Below are 21476 nucleotides of genomic sequence, written 5' to 3' on the forward strand. Positions count from 1 at the left end.
GCCTATTAGTATTCTATTTTATTTCGGTCTAGCCCATTACCATCAAACAAACGACCCATATTGTGTGTGGTTTTAAACTATTGGTATATATTGTTGTAAGCAATATTCTTTAACTTAAAGTAATAATTATAATAATAATAATTTGTGGTATCGATGCTGTTTTTGATATTGACATTTGCACCTCTAATTACCTCGTGCATCACAAAATTGGGAAGAATTGAATTTATCTTATAAAGGCAAAGTGGGTGATGTTGAAACCACTATATACTTCTCTGTCAAGTAGATTTGTTGGACTTTCTAATTTTGATTTCGATGATTTTTTTAAGAGTACTTCTTGGCCAGCCATTATATTCTATCTTTTAAAACTTAATAATATATTTTCTTTTACTTGAGAGTGATGAGCTTTTTGCTGGAAAATCTATGAAGGACATGAATATGGCACTCAAATAGGACCAGTTTTGTTTTCCAAACAATTGACATTTTATAAAGTTTTGGTTCGATATTGACGAAAAACTCTTAATTATTTTATTTATTTTACAACTCAGTGAATAATTTGCTATCAAATTGATAACTATTATCAGATACTATTTAAATTATTTGTGCCTCTCGTTCATATTTACTTAACTTTTATTTCATCTTGTTAATCTAGTGAATGAGTGTTGGCCACTTTTCAGCGTCAACATATTTTTTTTGAAAAATTAAGAGCCAAGATGATGATCAAGACTCATATTCATGGGATGAACATGAGTCTTGATAATAATAATAATATTAAAAAAAAAATATGGAATACATAATAGATTAAATGATATGAATTAACTCAATATAATACAATGTCATAATAATATGTATCAAAACAGTAGGAGATAAAAAAATATGAACACAAGTAAAAGGAATGTAAAGAAAAAGATTTGAGTTAGAAAGATGTAACCCAAATTAGTACCCCAAAAGGCTTGAAACATTTGATAAATGTTGTCTAAAATCTCTATTCCTAAGCCTCCATTGATGATTGAAGATTCTTCATTATGGATGAGAAGCGGAATACACAAGTCTTGTGAAATTTATGCAAGTCAAGAATTTCTTGATAAACTTCTTGGAGAGAACAAGTAACATTGGGATCTAGAGAAAGAAGTGTTTTTAGAGAGATGAGAAAATGTGTACATTAAATTCTAACTCTCATAAATCTTTTATATATAGTGTAGAAGTCGTCTTAGCTCTCAACCAATAGGATCATAACACTTTGACTTAAATTTGGAGCCAAAAAAAAAATTGGAGCCAAAAATGCAATAGAAGGAATTGCTAAAAAATCAACTTTTATGAACCAAGTGACATGTCATCCACTAGTAGGTGACATGTCACCTAGAACAGTTTGACAGATTCCTAATTACAAAATTGCATGTCCCATGCAATGTGTTCATGTAGTTTGACCGTAATTGTGTAAATGTCCGCTTCGACATCTCCAAACAATTCCCAACTTCTTGAGCAACTTTATACACTCTATAAGGTCAATTTAAACCCCAAAACATAATTAATAATTATATTTTACACTATGTCAAAGTTCACATACTCATAATGTAAAACTTACAAAAGTATAAAGTACCACAATGTGCTTACCTTTGTTATTATATTTAACCAATATACAACAGCTACAATATTCAAAATGTATATATGCAGCTAAAGGAGGATAAAACTAGACAAGTCCTTTGCTCTACAGTGGTGTGGAGTTTAATGTGCCATAGCATGCATTTATTTATGGCTTTGCTCAACTTGACAGACATAACAATACAGAAAGAATGCATAGGTTTGGTATTTCATCTAATCCTAATTGTTTAATTTGCAGACATCTTAAAGAGGATATAGCTCATCTTTTTCTTGAGTGCTATTTTAGTCATGCATGTCTTAATAGCATTAAATCTTGGCTTGGCTGGAAAATCAATATGTACAACCTGAATATGCTTGTGAAGTGGATTTTAAAGCATGGCCTTTCTCAATTTCGGAGGAGAGTTTTTGCAGCTTCCATTGTAGCAGTTACTCTGACTACTAAGAATCTAGCTTTATGAAAAAAAAAAAGATCCATAGAATTGATTATGTAGTTGCTTTGATAAAGAAATACATATTGTATAAAATAAACAATTTTGTTATTGATAAGGTTCAGATTCTAGACAGGGAGTAGGTTGAAGCTTTACGTGTATAAGTTTTTTTTTAAGGGTTGCATTTGTTTCTTGGTTCCTTTGTTAGGAATCAACTGGAAGTTGTACATTCAATTTGAATAAATAAAATTTCGAAAGATAGAAAAAACTTTGAAAGATGAGACTTATAAAAAGTAGGTCTTGAGAAACTGGCCTTTAAAATCCATTGTCATTCAATACTACCCTCAGTGAAAACTAATAATTTCTATTCCTTAGTTTTACAAGAGAGTGAAGCCATGACTTCATAATGAAAAAAAATCCAAAAAAAAAATCTCATAATATTTGATCAAAAGAGTAAGACCTAGTAACCATTGCATTGAAAGTGTTGGGCCCATTCATCCATCTTGTTGGACTGCAAGCTCACCTTAATTCTCACATTAGTATGATATATAGTTCCGCTACGTTGATTTGATTTTGGGTACATTCTCAAAAGACCTCATTACAATAGACTAATAGAGTAGGTGAAACACTTATATTCAAGACAAATTCTTGTATATTTTTCCAATATGGGATTTGGGTTTATATCCCAACAATCCCCCATCAAACCTAGGACCACTACTTGTGGTCTGCCCTTGAGTGAAACTATCTTGTACTTCCACTACTACCAACGAAACTCACTGCCTGACCATCAACATTGTCAAGGAGACTTTCGATACTAGGTACTAAACACAGATCTCCATTTCATACTATTCTAATCACAAACAAGACACACCACTTGACCACTACAATATCTTCGGATACAAAGTACCATACAATTCTTCAATCACAAGATCACATTGAGGGCTTCTTTCACACAACGCAAATGCAGCCCATTATCCCAACTTCTGAACCTTTAGCCTTCATACCACTTGTTGGGCTCCGTTCATCCATCTTGTTGGGTCACAAGCTCACCTTAACTCCCACATTAGTATACTATTGTCCGCTTTGAGCCTATTCTACATGGATTTATTTTTAGGTACCTTCTCAAATGACCTCATACTAATTTAATTGGTGGAACATTTATATTCAAGGCAATTCCTATCTATTCATTTGATGTGGAACTTAAGTTAATACCCCAACATTCAAGTGTGAGATGAAATGTGGAGAAATGAGAGAATAACCAAGTTTTGAGTGTTTCAGTACTTTGTCATCTTCATATGAGTTGAATTTTTTCTCTAAAAGAATTAAGTGTTTCTCCATGTAAGCCTTTCCAAGAGAGATTAGTCTTTTTTCCACGTGAGTTTCTCTAAGAGTGTTTGTGTGTTTCTCCATGTGAGTTTTAGGTTTTCTTTAAGGGATTTGAGAGGGTTTCGATGTACTGTTATGTTATGAGTTGAGTTTTTTAAAACTCTTTTAGTAATCCTGGTTATTTATAACTCTATTCTTGAAATCAATAAAGAAGAAGGTTTAGTACTATTTTTTTTTGGAAGAATGAAGGTTTAGTACTTATTCACCCATAGAGTACACTCATTTGAGTTCGAACCACATAATTTGAGTTTTTTATTTCTAGTTCCATATGTGGAATTCGTAGTTTCATCTAACAATACTATTCTAACTTTTGTTCATTTTAGCATCAAATTTTAATTTTGAATCTTGTTTGATTCATACTTTTGATTCATTAATCGGTGTGATTTGTCTTTAATCACAACAAAAAGTGACTAGAAACAATGATTATGTATCTCACTGAACAAAGAATAAAGCTGCAATTCAGTTATCAAAAAAAAAAAAAAAAAAAAGCTCCAATTCATTTTAAAACTCAAAGAAAGGTTGGTGACAGTTTCCGTATATATATGTTTTTAAGTGTCACCGTATTTTTGTTAATTGTTTTCTATTTTTGTGCAATTGTGAAAATTTCCCTTCAAATTTTTGGGGTGTACTAACGCAAATGTCAATTAAGGCCCAAGCCCAAACCAGGCACTCAGCAATCGCAATAAAAACCTAGTGAGTTTCTTATGCCTCTTTTCTCCATTTTGTCTTTGTATATATACTAACGAACATAAGCCTGTTTATTAAATAAACGACTCATCTACAGCATTCGCCTCTTATGCTGGTGTTGTTTGAAATCTCTCTTTTTATTCATTTATTTATTTATTTTTGTTTTTTTAATTTCATTCGTCTTATATGATTACAAAAATTATTTTTACATCTTCTTTGGAAGAGAAGAGTGTGGTGATGATACAATTTTGTGGACTAGAGTTTCTGATCTGGGAAATACTCAGAATCTGATTACAAACCCTTGGCTGTCTGAGCATATTCTATTCTTTGTTTTTCTACATTCCTCAAATTTTATAAAAATAAAAAAAAAATGGTTTATTGATTTTGTTTTTGTGTGTTATAGGGTCAGTTTAACTTTTAGGCTTAGCTTTGTGTTTGTAAATTTTTAGGCTTAGAATCAAAAGTTGGCTTATGATGATAACATAAATTATCTTAGCGGATTTCAGTGAGATTTTATAGTCAGTGATCTGAATGTTACACACACTGAAGCCCCTTCTCTAAAACTCTTATTTGGTCTTTTTAACCTTTTTCATGAAATAAAGTCAAAATTTTGCTTAGATTGTTGTGTTTATGGGTTCACTTTCTCTTGAACCTTCGCATGTTGCACCCCGGGCTTACCTGATTACCCTTTTGACGGCCAAAGCCCCAATGCACGTGCTATAACGGCGCCGTTCAGTGTTGCAGTTTGGCTTCAATATATTTTACCACGGCTTGGCTGTGTCAAAGAAACGGCTACATCACTTCATCAAATTATCTATATTTTTCCTTGCTAACTCTATTGTGGGCCTCCCTACACCTTTAGCTTGTTTTTTTAGTATAAATTACACGATGAAAACAACGCTAGTCCTTGAGGCCAATATTATTTTGGCGGTGTTACACGTGGTGGTAAATGGTTTTAATGATTTTTTCTCTAAAGACGTCCGTCACATTTGATTGTGCTTTTGATTTTGATTAATTTGTTTGTGTTTGATTTGTAATGTTATAAATTTGATTGGTGTTTTAATTTCTTATTTCTTTTTGGCAATGATTAATATTTATCCGCGCTTCTGAGTGTATTCCATGAAGTACAAAAATAAATTATGGTTGAATTTCTTAATATGAGCCAATTTACAAATAGTTTTATTTCATTTATTCATTCACTTGTTACCTTTCCTTGATTTCTAATTGGCTGTGATGATGTAAACTTCAGCTTTAATGCCAGTTCTGCTTCAGAAAATTCTTGATTGATAGAGCTGTTTATATAACCTGAGCCATTTTGTTTATTGTCATGGATGCTGTTCTTGGTTGATTTGTATTTTAATCTGTGTTTTCCATTGATGAGTCAATCCAATTTGTTGAGTTGTATTGAAGCTGAGACCCTGTTTTCAGGGAGAACCCCTTGGTGAATCTACATTTCATATGACATTAATGGATTTAACTGAGGCTCCTTTTCTTACGAATTGTTATTATATTTGTTTTATTATTGTATTTATTGAGTATTCACTAAGTCTGGGATGATTCAATCCAATTGTTTGAGGTGTTGTGGAGTCGAGACCCTGTTTACAGGGAGAACCCCTTGGCGATACTTCATTTCATATGAATTTAATGGATTTAACTGAGGCGAAGCTATATCATTAGTTGAATTTCTTTTGTTTTCAAAAAGTATTCTATATTTTTGAGTTTAACTATACTCTTATCCTTAATTAAGTGGTAGGTATAAGAGTCTGAAAAAACTCATAAATCGTGTGTTGTCTATCAGCTTCATCTTTTGTAATTCTACGAGAATGGAGTTAAATAACAGCACTACATGTGAACAAGTACATGTTTATTGCCTTAGAGCTTATTTTTTGTACGTGATATAGGGTCTGTTAAATTTGTAGGTTTAGCTTTGTGAGATTTCAGTGAGATTTTGCAGTCTATAAATGTGGATGGGGATGTTACACTGAAACTTAAGGAATGGGAATGGGAATGGGAATGGGAATGGGAATGGGAATGGGAATGGGAATGGGAATGGGAATGGGAATGGGAATGGGAATGGGAATAGGAATATGAATGGGAATGGGAATGGAAATGGAATGGGAATGGGAATGGGAATGGGAATGGGAATGGGAATGGGAATGGGAATGGGAATGGGAATGGGAATGGGAATGGGAATGGGAATGGGAATGGGAATGGGAATGGGAATGGGAATGGGAATGGGAATGGGAATGTGGGAATGGGAATGGGAATGAAATTTAAAAAACATATAAAAAATTATTAAATTATTTCTAATCATGCATTAAAATGTTATTTCCTTCCATTTCAAAATGTTCTCTCAATGCCATTTGATCCGAAAACTCCTTGTACATAAATTTTATTATTACTGTTTCTTGAAGAATTGGCCGAATGTATTAATACCATAATGACACTAATTTGATATTATAATTCTCATTAATTGGTACTTGCCCATGGTATCTAATGCCCAGACTTATTTATGTGTCTGTGCATCTCGTTTTTAGGGCATATAATGAATCTCTTACAGGTCTTGCGACACAGATTGCCTTGTTATCCATAGGCTTTCTGTTACTTTTTCCCTGTTTATATTTCTTTTTTCAAATAAAAGTAACCACAAAAAACCTTTTTCTTACCAAAAAGCTAATGATATTAAAGATTGAATTGAAATCATAACCTGAATATGTTTAGTTGCCTAAATGGAGAAGACAAGGCCCTTGTAGTTATTTGCATTGGCTAAAAAGAACATTCAGCAGTTGAAGTAATGAACTTAGATTTAAAATCTATTTTAAGGCCTTTCCATTGGTTAATCCGAAAATATTGGAGGATGAAAGTGGCAGTGGGGCTCAGGTCTCATTGTTCAAGATTTATACATAAAAGTGTTTTATCCATATTAAATTTTACTATTTAACTTGATTCAATTAATTTTAGTCATCTAATTGATTTAACATTCAATAAATATTTTAGACTTAATTATTTTTGGATGGAATTGATTTATGTACACCATAAGTCAAATTTTCCATATTTATATAAATGCCTGGATAGAATTATTTACCCAACTCAGTTAGTGTGGGAGGATAGTTAAGGTGCGACTACAAGGCCTATATGACTATGATCGAATGAAATGAATATTCCAACACAAATGGGTTTTATTATGAAGTGTTCTAATTACTCCTTCGTGGACTATTGCAAAATATTTTTGAGGTTTTAGTGGACGTAGGCCAAAAATTAGTATACATTTCCAATGAATGAGAGAAGCAAATGATAAACATACAAATTCTTGTAAAATTGAGAATAAGATAAGATTTTCATTCGGTATACATGCCAGAATCATAATTATTTCATTTTTTTTTTTTTTCATTTTGGAATTAGAGATGGAAATTTATATCGCGGGAACGGGTAACCGCGGGGACCTGCCCCTAATGGGGTGGGGATTCCCCATCTTAGTGGTTAATGGGGCGGTGGTGGGGGACAATTTCAATACCCGAAGCGGGGATGGGGCGGGGGCGGGGATAATACTATCCGCACCATATCCGATCCCGATATAGATATATATAATTTTTTTTGTTTTTTTTTCAAACTTTGACACATATTTGGTTTTTATTTTCTATTAGGTTATGCTTTTTTTAAGTAGGTTTATTTTTTATCTTCTATGAATTATGAATGCATAATAAATATTTGTGAGAATATTAGTTTAACTTATTTTTTTCAATTATTTTAAATTAATTTGTTTTTTCATTTTACCTTAATGGATACCCGATGAGTTCCCCATAACCGATGGGTATTCCCCTACCCCGAATCCGTTGGTTATTAGACGGGGATGGGGTATAAATAGGTAACGGGAATGGGGGCGGGAATTGCATTCCCCGTACATTAACCGACCAATTTCCATCTCTATTTGGAATGGAATTTTTGCAGATTCCCCTCATAAATTATCTCTATTATTTCTAACCTTATTTAGTTTACAGCTAAAAAGGTTGGACGATAATTCATCCAGCCACATTTTCAAAAAAGAAAAAATAATAATTGATCCAGCCAGGGACAGATTCTGCAACAAACGCAGCAAACTTTAGAAAATGAAAAATATTAAAAATATTAAATCACTTCTCCAATAAGTAATTTTGTATGAAAAATAAATTAAATAGAAGGTATAGATAGTTTTAAAGTAAAAATAAAATATGATAACACTAAAAAACATCAATCATATAACACTTTCTAAGATATATTCTAAGTAGTGTTAAGGCTAGTTCCAATGGTAGTAGATATTTTTCTTTTTTAGAAAAAGAATTGTACGTAGGAATTCAAATACCAGTAACTTGTATATCCTAAATCATATATAAACAGGAAAACTATTGTTTTTTTTTCATTCATCAATTACATTTTTCCGAAGGAAGTAACAACAATTCCACAATATAAAAGAATGTAAGGGACTTGGAAGCAATTACATTTCTACGCTAAGTTCTTATGGTTTAAGTTTCTCTACCCCGGTAAAAGCATCTTCTCTTATGCCCATTTGTAACCAATTAAAAGAATTCACATGTATTTGGAATTGAGAAAACCTCTTCTTGCACAAAGAGACTCGGTATTCATTTCTTGCATGCAAGATAGATACCCGATATAATGGCTGCCCCAACAACTGCACAACCAAAAGTTTTAAGTACCCGTCCACCTGAAACAGTTTCCTTTTTCGTGGGAAGTTCCATAAGATCCTTCAACTGCGAAATGGGGACAGACAATTGATCAGTGCAACGTAAAGTGAACACAACACAACACGTCTCAAAGTTACAAACAGATACCAACTATGTTAGATAGCGTCTGAGAAAGAGATGAATCTGTGTACTATTTCTACTTTCTAGTTTCTGACAATAATAGGATGACATGACCATGTGTTTTTTACATGAAAGGTTTCAATATATTGTGACAATGATGACTGATGAGCTAACTAGGAAGATGAAGGGATCACTTACCACAACAGGCTGCTGCCAATGCTTTTTAATTCCTTGCAGGTGCCCCTTTCCAACAACTGCTACTACTGAGCTGCGCTCTCTGGCAATTCCTAGTAATTTTAACGACATGTACCTGAAATAAGCAACCATTTAACAAATGAATAAAACATAAGTAGTTCTAGAATATGATCCAAGAATAAATGAATAAGGTAGTATAATGAGTAAAGAACTCTCTTAATGTTTTATATGTAAATTGTCTTTCACTTTAGACTGTGGCACCACAGCAGACACAAGAAAAGAAGATCCATTAGATATCCTTAAAGCAAACACAGACAGGTGGATGTCTACCCCTGGTGTATTTGATGTATGGATAAATTAGGTTGTCAACATTGTCAAAGAATGCAGCAAAAGGTTCTTGTTGAATATTAATGGAAAGAAAGAAATACTAACTGGTCTCTCTCATGTACAAGAGTCTCCATCAGAGTGGGAAACGCCTTACTCATCTCTTGAATGACAAGAGTCAGCATGTCAACATCATCCATTTCTTTTAGCTGAAGGTAAGCAAGACAAAATTAGAAGCATCCATATTAAGCAAAATAAGATACAAGTCTAGTTTTTAAACTTAAAAAAAATATATAGTACTCAGAATAAAATCCTTAGATTCAAAGATAAATTGACAGGAAATCTAAGCTCACCATTTTATTAAGTTCATCAGAACTTGGTAAAAAGACTGCTTGAAAAAGCATAGCATAGATCAGCTTAATCTTATGCCAACGTGGCATTTTCCACCATGTCCTTCGTAGTGTAATCTGCTTGGCAAATATCAAGCCATTACTAACAGTCTCTTTGTGATCACATAAAATGTTGACAGAATGAGGATAAGAAACAAAAGAAACGATTGGATATGAGCTATCATCAAAAAGGAAGGGAGGGGGAACATGGTCATTTTCAAGGGAAATAAAATTATTATGACCGACTTAAATGTCTAAGACGCTAAGAGTACACCTGGTCTTAACTCTAAAACTCACAAGGAATTACAATATCTTGATTGGGGTAGCAAATCTCGCACTCTGCTAGTTTGAAATCCTATAAAGCTTTCATGCATGATGGACCTCTTAAGTTCCCTCAATCAAAAGGATGGTAAAAGTAATTTGAATATGAAGATGTCACGTATAGATACTTATAAAGTAGGCCACGTCTCTCTAAATGTTACTTCAGCAGAAATAATATGGCAGCCACATGGTATGTTAATGTTACTTCAGCAGAATAATATAGTAGCCACAGGGTAGGTTAGGAAAAATGTATACCTGCACTGGACGATCACCAAGTATCACCCTACCACCATACTTCATAGCTTCTTCATATGCCACACGAAACTCAGTACCAGGGAAAACTTCCAACTTATTAGCAACCTTCAGAAATCAAGGAAGAGAATTATTATGCATGAAATTATTAATAGTATTCTAAATATCTAATAATCGCATATATATCAAATAGATAAACTAAAACTCTAATTGAGATGTGGAGGCATACCTTGGCGAGAAACCAACTGTATAGTATTCCAAAAAGGTTGTGATTTTTCTTCCACAAATCTACCATTTCTCCCATTGTTGGTATCTGGATAAATGAAGTGAGAATATATGCAATTTGAAGATCAAAAATTTACAGTGTGCAAAATAAGCTACGTAGAACAAAATAGTGGCAGAACTATAGTCTATTGAGAAAACATAAGTCAGCCTAAACATTACAAAGCAAGCAGGTTTCATTTTAAAAAGTCATTTGAACACATCCAGTTTTCAAAGTAATCTTGGAAAGAAGATCGTGCCTATACACGATTTAAAGCAATAAACAACACCATTCTTTCATTGGAAAAGTTTACACGAACAAAACTCCAAAAAGAACTGATCTTTCGTACAAAACAAAAACGATGAAGACGGACCTTCAAATTCTGAGGGGTAAGCACCGCCACCCTGCTCGAGCACAGCTCCAAGAAGACAACCTACAATCAAAGACACAAACATGAGAATTCTCATAATCATGCCGAATAATCAAATCATCAAGAAACGGTAAAGTACTCACTTCTGGTTTCAAATAACTGATAACAGCTTCTACCTCTCTGCAAGATTCCTGCAACGACACAAAGAATCAACCCCAAGCCATCAAATTCACATCCGTTATTGCCCAAGTAAATCTTAAAATTCGCAAAGATAACAAATTGCCTACATAGATTTCTTCCCTTTTTTAAAAATTCAATTTTTGTTATTCAACAGATTACCATTGAAACGTGCGCAGTTCCGACCAGGTACACATCGCAAACGCCACCTTCTGCCGAAGATTCACACTGGAGCACCACCACACTCCTCGATAGCTCTTCGGGAAGAACCATTCTTTGCTCCGAATTATCCTCAATTGGGGCCGGGGGGGAGCTCGTTAGAGCTACGTTCTCCCTTGGTTCATCCACGCGAACAATGCTTTCCGATAAATCCTCAGCAGTAGCGCCTTCGATGCGGACAAAGTCCTCGCCCTCCGGCGCATCAATTTCCGGTGACTGTGAATCCATCGACGACCGTATGAGGTCAGATCGAGGACGTTCGACGGATATGGAGGAAGGTGGATTTGAGAATTTGCGAAGGGTTGATAATTGCGAGAGAGACGAAAAGGTGACGCGGTTTAGAGTAGGAGGACGGGGATGACAGAGAGCGACGGTGGAGAAGGTGGCGAATAGGGTGTCCGAGTGGAGAGAGTTGAAGCGGATGCCCAGGTGAGTCAGACGATTCATACAAGTTTTCGGCTATGGCGGGTGGTTTTGTAATTAATTGAAACTAAAAGAAGAAATAGCCTGAAAAGAGTTCAGAGTTGGGCTCTAATTTCAAGTATTAGACAGGGCCGGTAAGCAAGCAACTGAGGTTGTTTGTAGGGCTAAAATGCAAAAACATCTTAAAACTTTTAATAAAATAATTAAATATAATAAATTAACTAATAAAAATTATAAAAATATATTTATTATATATTATTTTTTAAAAAAATATATAAGAATTAAATTATATAATTTTTTAATATTAAATAATAATATATTATAACAAAAATTAGAGGTGTGCACAAAATCATCAAATTCTATTATATCTGATCAATTCAATTTCAACTAATTTAATAGAATCGAACATCCAATCATAATTGAATTAAATCGGATGTAAATTTTAAAAATCTAATCGGATCAGACATCCGATCTAATGGATAACCGACTAAACTGATCCAATTATCATTATGTTAATCTAATTATGGTTATATACTTTAAAATACATTTATAATTTTATATATATTATTTAAAAATATATATTAATTGATTTAATATACATTTAACACATGATTTATAATAAAATAGAAATTAAATATTATTTTAAATAAACTATATAATATACACAACAAAAACTATATATTATACAACAAAATATTTATACCTGCAATAAAAAATTAAAAAATGTATATAATATCATTAAAAAAATTTATATATATCATATTAACAAAATTATATACTATTAAATAATTATATCATACTTATAAAATTATATATCAACTTTATATATAATAAAATAAAAACTAAATAGATCTAAAATAATATACTATATGATAAAATTTATATACTATATAATTAAAAATATATACTTTAGAAATATATATATAATAACAAAAAAATAAAATTAAAAATATATATGATGCTAATAAAATTATATATCACGTCAATAAAAGTACAATAGAAAATAATATTATTTTAAAAAGATACATATATCATTCACCAAAATATATATACTAACAATAATAATAAAATATATTTATTATCAGTATATATATACTATACTAACCAAATTATATACTACAATTAAAATATATATCATGACAATAAAATTATATAATAAAACAGAAACTATGTAAATATTATTTTGTTAAAATTTGGGATAAGGTGAATGAGGTTCCAATTCAAAACCAATTGGCAATGAGAGGGTAGCCTATTCATCTTATATATAACAATTTATTTCCATACATAAAAAAATGTGAGTCTAACTCTAATATATTTAAAATAAATAATATATCATACAATTAAAATATATAAAAATAATAATTAAATATATATAACATACTAATAAAATTATATACATACTTAAAATATTTGTATTATACTAATAAAATTATATATCACTATGATACATTATACATAGCAAAATAAAAAAATAAATATAATTTAAGAATAATAATATACCATCTAACAAAATATAAATATATTGTACCACAAAATCCATATACTAATAACCCACAACAACCCATAAAAAATAAAAAAAAATCAATAACTTTAAAATAAAAAAATTAACAAAATTAATATAAATATACCATAATCTTTAAATAATTTACTTTTAATTTTAAAAAAATAATATAAAATATAAATTTCATTTGCTATATAAGTTATCATTTTTCTCGCTGCAATTCCAACCACAGTCACGGCTGAAATGAATAATTCTCTCATAAAACCGTTTACCAGCGATGAAGTCTACAATGCACTCAAGACAATCAATCCAGATAAAAGCCCAGGTTGCGATGGAATGTCGGCAATGTTCTATCACAATTATTGGTCTATTGTGGGAGATGTGGTCACTAAAGTGGTACTTGAAATTTTGAATGAGGGTTGTAGTATGGAATCCATTAACAAGTCTCTAATCACTCTTATTCCGAAGATTAAGTCACCAACGGGAATGGGAGACTTTCGCCCAATAAGTTTGTGCAATGTCATCTACAAAATCATTTCTAAGGCGCTTGCTCTCAGATTTAAGGATGTTCTACCGGCTGTTATTTTAGAAACACAAAGTGCTTTCCTCTCCAATCGAATTATTACTGACAATATTCTTGTTGCTTTTGAATTGATACATCATTTAAAGCATAAAACAAGGGGGAATAGAGGTTATTCGGCTCTCAAGTTAGACATGAGCAAAGCTTTTGATCGAGTGGAGTGGTTCTATATTCAAGAGGTAATGCTAAAAATGGGCTTTCACAGTACATGGGTTTCTTTAATCATGGGTTGTCTAAGCTCCACTAGTTTCTCTTTCATGCTCAATGGTGAAGAAGTGGGACATGTTAAGCCTACTCGGGGGCTTCGGCAAGGAGATCCATTGTCCCCGTACTTGTTCTTGATTTGTTCTGAATGACTCTCTAGACTTCTACATAGTGAAGAGGAAGTTCATAACCTTCGAGGACTTAAGCTCACAAGACATGCTCCCTCCATTTCACATCTGCTCTTTGCAGATGATAGTCTCCTCTTTTGTGAAGCTACAAACAGTTCATCAATTGCTATTAATAAAGTTTTGGATATTTATCATGAAGCATCTGGCCAATTGCTTAACACAGCGAAGTCTGTTATGTCTTTTTCACCCAACACCTCACAATCAGCTCAGAACTTCTTCCATCAAACACTAGGAATGCCAATAAGTGACTGCCATGAACGTTACCTTGGTTTACCTGCTTTTTCAGAGCGAGATAAGAAAGAGATGTTCAGCGATGTTAAAGAACGTATATGGCAAAAACTTCATGCATGGAATGAAAAACTCTTCTCAGTTGGTGGTAAGGAAGTTCTTCTAAAGGCCGTTGTTCAATCGATTCCAACTTACGCTATGAGTTGTTTTCGGTTACCAACCACTTTTTGCACTCAATTGGAATCCATGATGGCCAATTTCTGGTGGGGATCAAATAAGGATGGCTCAAAGATTCATTGGAAAAGTTGGAAATTGTTTTGTAAGTCGAAATTTGAAGGAGGTATGGAATTCCGCTCTTTTGTACACTTTAATAAAATCCTCCTTGCTAAACAAGCTTGGAGAATATTTGAAATGCCCAATTCTCTACTTAGCCGACTCCTAAAGCATAGATATTTTTCCAACAATACTTTTTTGGAAGCAAGACTTGGCCACTCACCCTCACTCACTTGGCAAGGGATCCATTGGGGACGTGAGCTTTTAATAGAGGGCTTACGTTATAAGATTGGGAATGGTTTTAATGTGTTAGCTGGTGTAGACAAGTGGATTTCCTGGTAATAATGTTTTCACACCAGTAAGCTATACTGGCCCTCCAAATCTGCCCGTTTCTTATTTCATAACAGAGCAAAGAGTGTGGAATTTGCCTCTCCTTCATGATCACTTCCAGCCGATTGATGTGGATAGAATAGTCTCCATTCCATTATGTTATTTTCCTAGCAATGACCGTTACATTTGGCATCATACAATGACTGGTATGTACACAGTCAATTCGGGGTTCCATTTAGCAGAAAATTTGGCAAAAGGGAATGAATCAAGTGGTTCTTCTGCTCATTCCGAATGGTGGAAAATTTTTTGGAATCTTACTTTGCCATCTAAGATCAAAATTTTTGCTTGGAGAGTGTTGCAAAATGCTTTACCTGTTGCTACTGCACTTTGCTGAAGGAAAGTTGTCAACTCTGCTACATGTTCATTATGCAACAATGCATGGGAATCAATTGGACATGCTATGTTCAATTGTACTACAGCTAGGAAAGTTTGGAGGGAAACAAAGTTCACCATAGATCATTCAAATGCACACAATATGGATAATGGTGATTATTTAATCCATTTATCAACCTTGTACTCAAAACAAGACTTTGAATTACTTGTTTGCACAATGTGGGCAATTTGGCATAATAGAAACAAAGTCACACATGGGGGTGTCTCACGCCCCAGCCATGCCATTGCTTCATTTGCTGTTACACACTTGGAGAGGTTTATTAGTAGCAAAGCAAAGCACTATCATGGATCAGCAAGCATTATACCTCCAGTGACTGTTTCAACAAGTATTCACACACCAGAAGTTGCACCAGTAGCTAGGCTGCATCAAGATAATACACGACATTCTCCATGGCTGCCACCATCACCTACTGGACTCAAATTAAATGTTGATGCTGCTGTCAATCATGAGTTGAAAATTTTGGGAATAGGTGTTGTTATAAGAGATTATCTTGGTAATGTCGTTGCTGCTCTTTCCAAGCCTGTTCAAGGTTGTTTTAGATCGGATGAGATGGAGGCCAAGGCGCTATTTCATAGTCTCAATTGGGTGGTGCAAATGCCACTTTCAATTTCACATATCGAAACAGATGCATTGCGAGTTTCTTTGGCCCTAAACTCTACATCTTGCAACCTCTCAAGTTTTAATGATTTAATCGTAGATATTAGCTGTCTTTTATCCTTTTTCTCAGGAGTAACTATTTCTCATGTTAAGAGAAATGCTAACCAAACTGCACATGGTTTAGCTAAGTATGCTCTCGAGTTGGATGAAGATATCTGTTAGATGGGTGAAATCCCAAATCCTATTTTATCTGTTATTGTAAACGATTGCCAGTTTTAATAACAGTGAAATTTCTCAAAAAAAAAAAAAAAAAAAGTTGGCATTGAAACTTAGAGTGAGTCAACCAAGGTGAAGCTCTTCTCTCCCAAAACCCCAAGTTTTTGCATATACAACTCCCACTCCCTCCCTCTCATTTCACTGAGAAGCTCATCAAAATAACCCATACCAAACCAATTACACGTTTCTTTCTTTGCTATTATATATTGTGAACACGATGGTTGAACGGAAGCTCTTCAAGACGAAACTCTGCGTCTTGCATCAGAAAGGTCGGTGTTCTCGTCAGAATTGCTCCTTCGCTCATGGAAACGTGGAGCTCCGGCGTTTATCAAGCCCTATTCATGGTAAATTGCTTCAGCCTTCAGGCAATGTCTAAGCAACACATCAATTCATTAAACCTTTGTAATTCCAGTTTTATGCATTTTGTTTTGTCGTTCTTTGGATTGGTTGTGGGATTCGAATTAGGACCTCAGGTGGGGTTACCTCTAGCCTAATGATTGGAACCAATGAAAAGAATTCTCTAACTTGTTAATTTCTGCCATAAGATCTTTCCTTGTTATTCGTAATTTTGCTTGACAGTGCTCTATGAACCCCCTTATAATAGTAGTTTGCAAGGATTGTAATGTATGCCAGAAGACCCGAGCTCTATTGTTTTCGTGTGAGTAGAGATGCCACCTGATGTCTTGGCCAGAGACATGTTCAGTTATTAAAACTGAGAGGGTTGCTGTATTGTATGTTCAGGGGGGATTTTGCTGGTTAGTTACAAAATTTATGGAATTTCTGTGGCAAAACTTATCATCGTTAAGCATCCTGAATGTGTTATCTTTGATCAGGGGTAGGTTGTTGACTTTTTCTGGACTATATTTTCTCTGTTCTTATAAAGACCAAAAGGAATTTGGTCTATGTTCAAATATCTATTATCCAGTTCCCGCCATTTTTAGTTGTCCTGTGGGTCATGACATTCACTCTACTTGTTACTTATTCCGAGATCACACCATCAAGGGATTCCTATGATGAAGAATAATTCTGTGGTGATCAATTAATTCTTTTCTTGGAATATTTGTGAGAAGAAACAAAGAATTGATTATATATGTCACCTTGGAGAAATCTCTACTCACCACTTGTATATATTCTTATTGCTCAACAACAAGACGGAATGCCTATTCTTCTATTCAATGATTCTTTCTTGTATGAAGTGGTCACTGTGTCTCAATGTATAAACTCAAACTTGTATGTCATTCATTGTATGACAGCAATAATTTCTATGATTACTTTGGAAAAAGCAAGAAGGTACCATTGTTGTTCGTTATTATGTAGTCATGCTATTCCATGTATGGTAAGCTTAGATGTTGAGCCTTGTTTCTCATGATAAACACTGACTCATTTAAAATCTGCCTTATGATAACTTTTTGTTCCACACTTTAGGAAGGAGGGGATTTGAAGATGGTGACTTAAGGGATAAACTAGATAGACGGCATTCTCCACGACAAACATATTCACCTGATAGAGACGCAAGAGGTCCATCTAGGTCTCTTGATAAAGAAAGGTGATTTCTCTTCCCCAGTTTTGCTTGTTTGTTTACTTGTGTCTGGGATTAGTCTTTTAGGAATGTAAAGTTAGTTCTTTTGATGTGGTTTGGATTATAAATATTAAATAATGGTAGAATATAAAATATAGAAAACAATGAAGTGAAAAATCAAACAGTAGACTACATAAAATTTAGTTTTAAAAAGGTTGCTTAAGCAAGAGGGGGTAGCTCAATTGGTGAAGCATGTGGTTTGCTCAAACAAGGTCTGATGTTTGAGTCATCCTTGGTAGCTACGTAGCAATTGCTGTAGTTGTCTAATTCTTAAATACTGTCGGGTTAGGTGGGGATCCTTGTCCAAAAAAAAAGCACCTTGCCTTGCTTGAGGGTTGATCTCTTGTACGATTGTAGACGCTCATATGCTCATATATGGGCCATACACACGCACACACATTAACTCACTTTAGGATGTTATCTACTGGTGCAGTCCTCTTGAACAAAATTAGACGTGAATATTGGGCATATGAAATTACTTATTGCCATTACACTTGGCAGATTTATTGGAGGCTGGGTTTTGTCTCATTGTTTGTAAAGGTTCTTCTGTATATCATTGGTGAATAGTGTATACAATGAACTTTTTATTTTTCTTTCCATAAAATTCTTTTGAGTGATGTTCTTTTGTTAGTGTTACTCACTTAATTGAGTTTGAGATATTAAATAGTGACAGAAAACATAAGAAAAGGCAGCGGTTAGATGGTCAGAGTGACGGATCTGGAAGTTTGAGAATATCAGATGGTGCAAACGATCGGGGTAAGGAAGGAAAGTTTGCAAGTGATTCAAGAGGTGTTGTTGTTGAGCAGGTATATTTTTTATTTAATCTCAGGATAAGACACATTCCTATAGTTATCTCAAGCTTTTCTGTTTTACTGTAAATTCTCATATTTGTGTGGTTTCTGGGGTTTGTTTGCAGCTAAAGCAAGTGCAGGAAGATATCAACAGGCTTGATCACCAAAAATCTCAACTGGGGGTCTGTTTCAGCTTTTTAAAGTTGAATGTTGTAATTTATTTTGAAATGAAATAATTTGTGGTCTTTAATTGAAATTATTAGTGGGGATGCTGATTAGTTTCACTAAGGTATTATTACCTATAGCTATTACTCATCATAAACTTAGTAAAATTTACTCCTGACTTTCTCATGTTCTCGCTACTTTAGCTGTTTACAATCTCTACTTTATGTTATTCTCTGGTCAATCTCTGTCTTTAAACCCCAAAATAAATGTGTCTGAATCTGCAATCCTTTCCTCCTTAGGAGTGTTCAATTTTAATTTGGTATATATTTGCTGACCACTAATACTTCTGTTGTTCACAGGTTATAGTAGAAGAGAGGGTTCAAGAAGTGGAAAGTCTTACATCTAAAATTCACGAGCTTGAGGCTCAGCTACACAGAGAAAAAGAGGAAAATAGAAGGTATAACAAACCTACGTGGAATTTGAAATTTGGTGCAATTTCCCCCCATTGATGGCTAGCTGTCTTCCTTCCCTTTCCTAAGCTATTGTAATGTGCAGGATCTTGTCAAAAATCAACAAGTTTGTCAAGGCACATGATCATTGTATACAGATACGAGATAGACTGAAGAGGTAAGTCATTATTATAAGTTATTATTTTGTTGTCGTAGTTATCTACCATTTGTGCTCCAAGGAAAATTTTCAGTCTTGAGTTATGAACATAATGGCATATTGGTTTCCGGATTTAATTAAAATTTCGAGATATAGATCAGAAACTCGGCTTCATAAGTTGGCGGATGAGCTTGGCTCCGATATCAACAAAATTGGTGCCAATGAAGAGGATTCAAACATTAATATTGTGAGTGATGGAGAGGTAGCTGGTTTCCCTGTCAACCCACAGAGTGAGCAACAGAATAATGTTTCTCCAAGCAACAGAAGGCTGGATGGTGGTTGGGGTCCCACAGAACAATATGGTATTTTACTTAATTTTGTCAACCATTAAGTTTCTTTAGATTTCTCTTTTATCCGGTTTCTAATTAATCAGCTACTGGAAATTTGCTTGCATGATTCTGAAGTATATGCAAAAGTTTAATTTACTAATTTCATTTGCTATCTGGTGAAGTCAATTCACTGTAACATAAGAAATAGATTTTTCAGTTCTTAGCTCATAATTTGCTACTCTTCAATCAATGATGTTCTAGCTGCATGCTTATATGTGATTTTCTCATGTTACATTCCACATTCGCTTAAGTCTGCCATTATTGCAAGTGTTATTTTTAAGATGGTTTTCAACCTGTTACACTTGGTACACACCAGCCGATTTAGAAAATCTGCATACTTATGTGACAGCCACAGTGAAGAGAGCTTCTCGGTGGAATATTCCTGCTCAATCAAATAATGACAAGGAGATTCAGGCTGTGGCTACTGGGAATGGCAGACCAAGACCCATCTCAAAAGAAGGAAAACATGAGAACAATAATTTTGTCAATCTTGGGTCAGCAGATAAGGTGCATCTTTTGTTCTTTGTTGTGAACTTGTTCTTGCAGTATGAAAAGATGGCTGTCTTATTTTCCAATATGGGAGCTGTTTTACCTTCCAGCATAGTCTGATGCAAAGTCTTCAGGATGCTCTTTAACTTTAGAACTTTGTAATTTATGGTATGGGTTGGATACATGCTCTCCTTGATCGCACATTTGATATATTTAAATATGCTGAGTAAACTCAGTTATGCATTTTTAACTCTTGCTGATTCCCAGAATGAGATTAATACTGTGTTGCTATTGTGCTGAGGTTAAGCTGTTAGTTATTGTTTCTTTACCAATCTTTGCATTTTACTCTTGTGGTAATTAAATCTGCAGCAGAAAAAGACATTGGAATCAGGATTTTTGCAACCATCAACCAGCATGGCTGCCCATGCAATTGATGAAGATGTCGACATTGAATTGGATTTTAATGTTGAAGCAACTGGGACTGATTCTATAAGGGTTGTGGATGCATATGAGATAGATGGCTTGCCACTTGCACTTCCCCTACCTCCTCTGATCCTAAAAAACAATTACTCGCAGGTCAGCGGTTGCACACTTTCGTTTCCTTCCATGAAAACCTCTTTCTTACCGAACGAGACTTGTTTCTGGCTTCTATGTCATTAGAATTTTCCCCAGTGTACCTATGAATCATTCTAATTCAATTATTGATGCTTTTACAGTATGAGGGTAACGATGAGGACATAGACGTGGATGGTGTCGAGGAGATGGAGCATGTTGATATTTTTTGACACTAGATTTTGAGATGACAACAGTTTTTAATTTAAAGATTTTGAAAGGTCAAAGGTTCTTTGCCGAGCAGTGTACAGGAAATATGGGTTTTTAAACAGCAAGTTAACTAAATCTTTTGTTTTTTTTCGACAAGCTTCAGTGTAGTCTGGATTGATGTTTGCGTTCATATTGTCGATCTTACTATTTTCCCTTGTCAAATCCTTTATGAA

The 21476-nt window shown here is 33.9% G+C and overlaps 3 protein-coding genes and 7 non-coding genes across 17 annotated transcripts; 9 read left to right on the top strand and 1 right to left on the bottom strand.

Annotated features, from left to right (window-relative positions):
- The first annotated feature begins 4325 nt into the window (after positions 1–4325).
- LOC115701713 (small nucleolar RNA Z157/R69/R10) lies at positions 4326–4421 on the top strand. The gene has a single exon (XR_004008700.2). It is a non-coding gene; the product is annotated as a small nucleolar RNA Z157/R69/R10 (small nucleolar RNA).
- Positions 4422–4565: 144 nt separating this feature from the next.
- On the top strand, positions 4566–4652 carry LOC115701722 (small nucleolar RNA R11/Z151). The gene has a single exon (XR_004008709.1). It is a non-coding gene; the product is annotated as a small nucleolar RNA R11/Z151 (small nucleolar RNA).
- A 102-nt stretch (positions 4653–4754) lies between these two features.
- Positions 4755–4900, top strand: LOC115701756 (small nucleolar RNA snoR134). Its single transcript, XR_004008742.2, has one exon. It is a non-coding gene; the product is annotated as a small nucleolar RNA snoR134 (small nucleolar RNA).
- Positions 4901–5178: 278 nt separating this feature from the next.
- LOC115701751 (small nucleolar RNA U36a) lies at positions 5179–5265 on the top strand. The gene has a single exon (XR_004008737.2). It is a non-coding gene; the product is annotated as a small nucleolar RNA U36a (small nucleolar RNA).
- A 57-nt stretch (positions 5266–5322) lies between these two features.
- LOC115701672 (small nucleolar RNA Z223) lies at positions 5323–5416 on the top strand. The gene has a single exon (XR_004008662.1). It is a non-coding gene; the product is annotated as a small nucleolar RNA Z223 (small nucleolar RNA).
- Positions 5417–5646: 230 nt separating this feature from the next.
- On the top strand, positions 5647–5761 carry LOC115701685 (small nucleolar RNA Z278). The gene has a single exon (XR_004008674.1). It is a non-coding gene; the product is annotated as a small nucleolar RNA Z278 (small nucleolar RNA).
- Positions 5762–5841: 80 nt separating this feature from the next.
- On the top strand, positions 5842–5950 carry LOC115701737 (small nucleolar RNA snoR97). Its single transcript, XR_004008723.1, has one exon. It is a non-coding gene; the product is annotated as a small nucleolar RNA snoR97 (small nucleolar RNA).
- A 2445-nt stretch (positions 5951–8395) lies between these two features.
- LOC115700457 (uncharacterized) lies at positions 8396–12004 on the bottom strand. The gene is made up of 9 exons (XM_030627995.2): positions 11352–12004; positions 11156–11203; positions 11016–11075; positions 10610–10693; positions 10384–10488; positions 9772–9885; positions 9527–9627; positions 9098–9209; positions 8396–8845 (listed from the first exon to the last, which is right to left on the bottom strand). The coding sequence occupies exons 1-9, from the start codon at positions 11853–11855 to the stop codon at positions 8717–8719; spliced, it is 1257 nt and encodes a 418-aa protein (XP_030483855.2). The 5' UTR covers positions 11856–12004; the 3' UTR covers positions 8396–8716.
- Positions 12005–13575: 1571 nt separating this feature from the next.
- On the top strand, positions 13576–16408 carry LOC133030622 (uncharacterized). Its single transcript, XM_061103423.1, has 4 exons — positions 13576–14240; positions 14289–14892; positions 15128–15429; positions 15532–16408. The coding sequence occupies exons 1-4, from the start codon at positions 13576–13578 to the stop codon at positions 16406–16408; spliced, it is 2448 nt and encodes an 815-aa protein (XP_060959406.1).
- LOC115699291 (zinc finger CCCH domain-containing protein 13) lies at positions 16269–21465 on the top strand. Of its 8 annotated transcripts, none has more exons than XM_030626622.2 (11): positions 16469–16806; positions 17888–18008; positions 18709–18847; positions 18958–19014; positions 19357–19454; positions 19553–19624; positions 19760–19965; positions 20342–20499; positions 20851–21057; positions 21198–21258; positions 21292–21465. In XM_030626622.2, exons 1-11 carry the CDS (start codon positions 16680–16682, stop codon positions 21300–21302), a joined length of 1257 nt encoding a protein of 418 aa, XP_030482482.1. In that variant the 5' UTR covers positions 16469–16679; the 3' UTR covers positions 21303–21465. The 8 variants fall into 8 exon arrangements, with proteins under 8 accessions (XP_060958950.1, XP_030482482.1, XP_030482484.1 ...); XM_030626624.2 differs by having other exon boundaries at positions 20854–21057; XM_030626625.2 differs by having other exon boundaries at positions 16491–16806; positions 18715–18847.
- The last annotated feature ends 11 nt before the right edge of the window (positions 21466–21476 follow it).

This window comes from Cannabis sativa, chromosome 8 (genome assembly GCF_029168945.1).
Source record: "Cannabis sativa cultivar Pink pepper isolate KNU-18-1 chromosome 8, ASM2916894v1, whole genome shotgun sequence".
Classification (NCBI taxonomy): domain Eukaryota; kingdom Viridiplantae; phylum Streptophyta; class Magnoliopsida; order Rosales; family Cannabaceae; genus Cannabis; species Cannabis sativa.

Bases quoted from the DNA above. Each gene is read 5' to 3' on its own strand.
- LOC133030622 (XM_061103423.1), top strand. From the start codon at position 13,576: ATGAATAATTCTCTCATAAAACCGTTTACCAGCGATGAAGTCTACAAT. The intron at 14,241-14,288 runs GTACTTGTTCTT...ACTTCTACATAG, and splicing joins CAAGGAGATCCATTGTCCCC to TGAAGAGGAAGTTCATAACC. The intron at 14,893-15,127 runs GTACACTTTAAT...TAGCTGGTGTAG, and splicing joins GTATGGAATTCCGCTCTTTT to ACAAGTGGATTTCCTGGTAA.
- LOC115699291 (XM_030626622.2), top strand. From the start codon at position 16,680: ATGGTTGAACGGAAGCTCTTCAAGACGAAACTCTGCGTCTTGCATCAG. The intron at 18,848-18,957 runs GTATATTTTTTA...GTTTGTTTGCAG, and splicing joins GAGGTGTTGTTGTTGAGCAG to CTAAAGCAAGTGCAGGAAGA. The intron at 19,015-19,356 runs GTCTGTTTCAGC...TGTTGTTCACAG, and splicing joins ACCAAAAATCTCAACTGGGG to GTTATAGTAGAAGAGAGGGT.
- LOC115700457 (XM_030627995.2), bottom strand. From the start codon at position 11,855: ATGAATCGTCTGACTCACCTGGGCATCCGCTTCAACTCTCTCCACTCG. The intron at 9,210-9,526 runs GTTAGTATTTCT...TGCTTATTTCAG, and splicing joins CTTGTACATGAGAGAGACCA to GTACATGTCGTTAAAATTAC. The intron at 8,846-9,097 runs GTAAGTGATCCC...CCCATTTCGCAG, and splicing joins ATTGGCAGCAGCCTGTTGTG to TTGAAGGATCTTATGGAACT.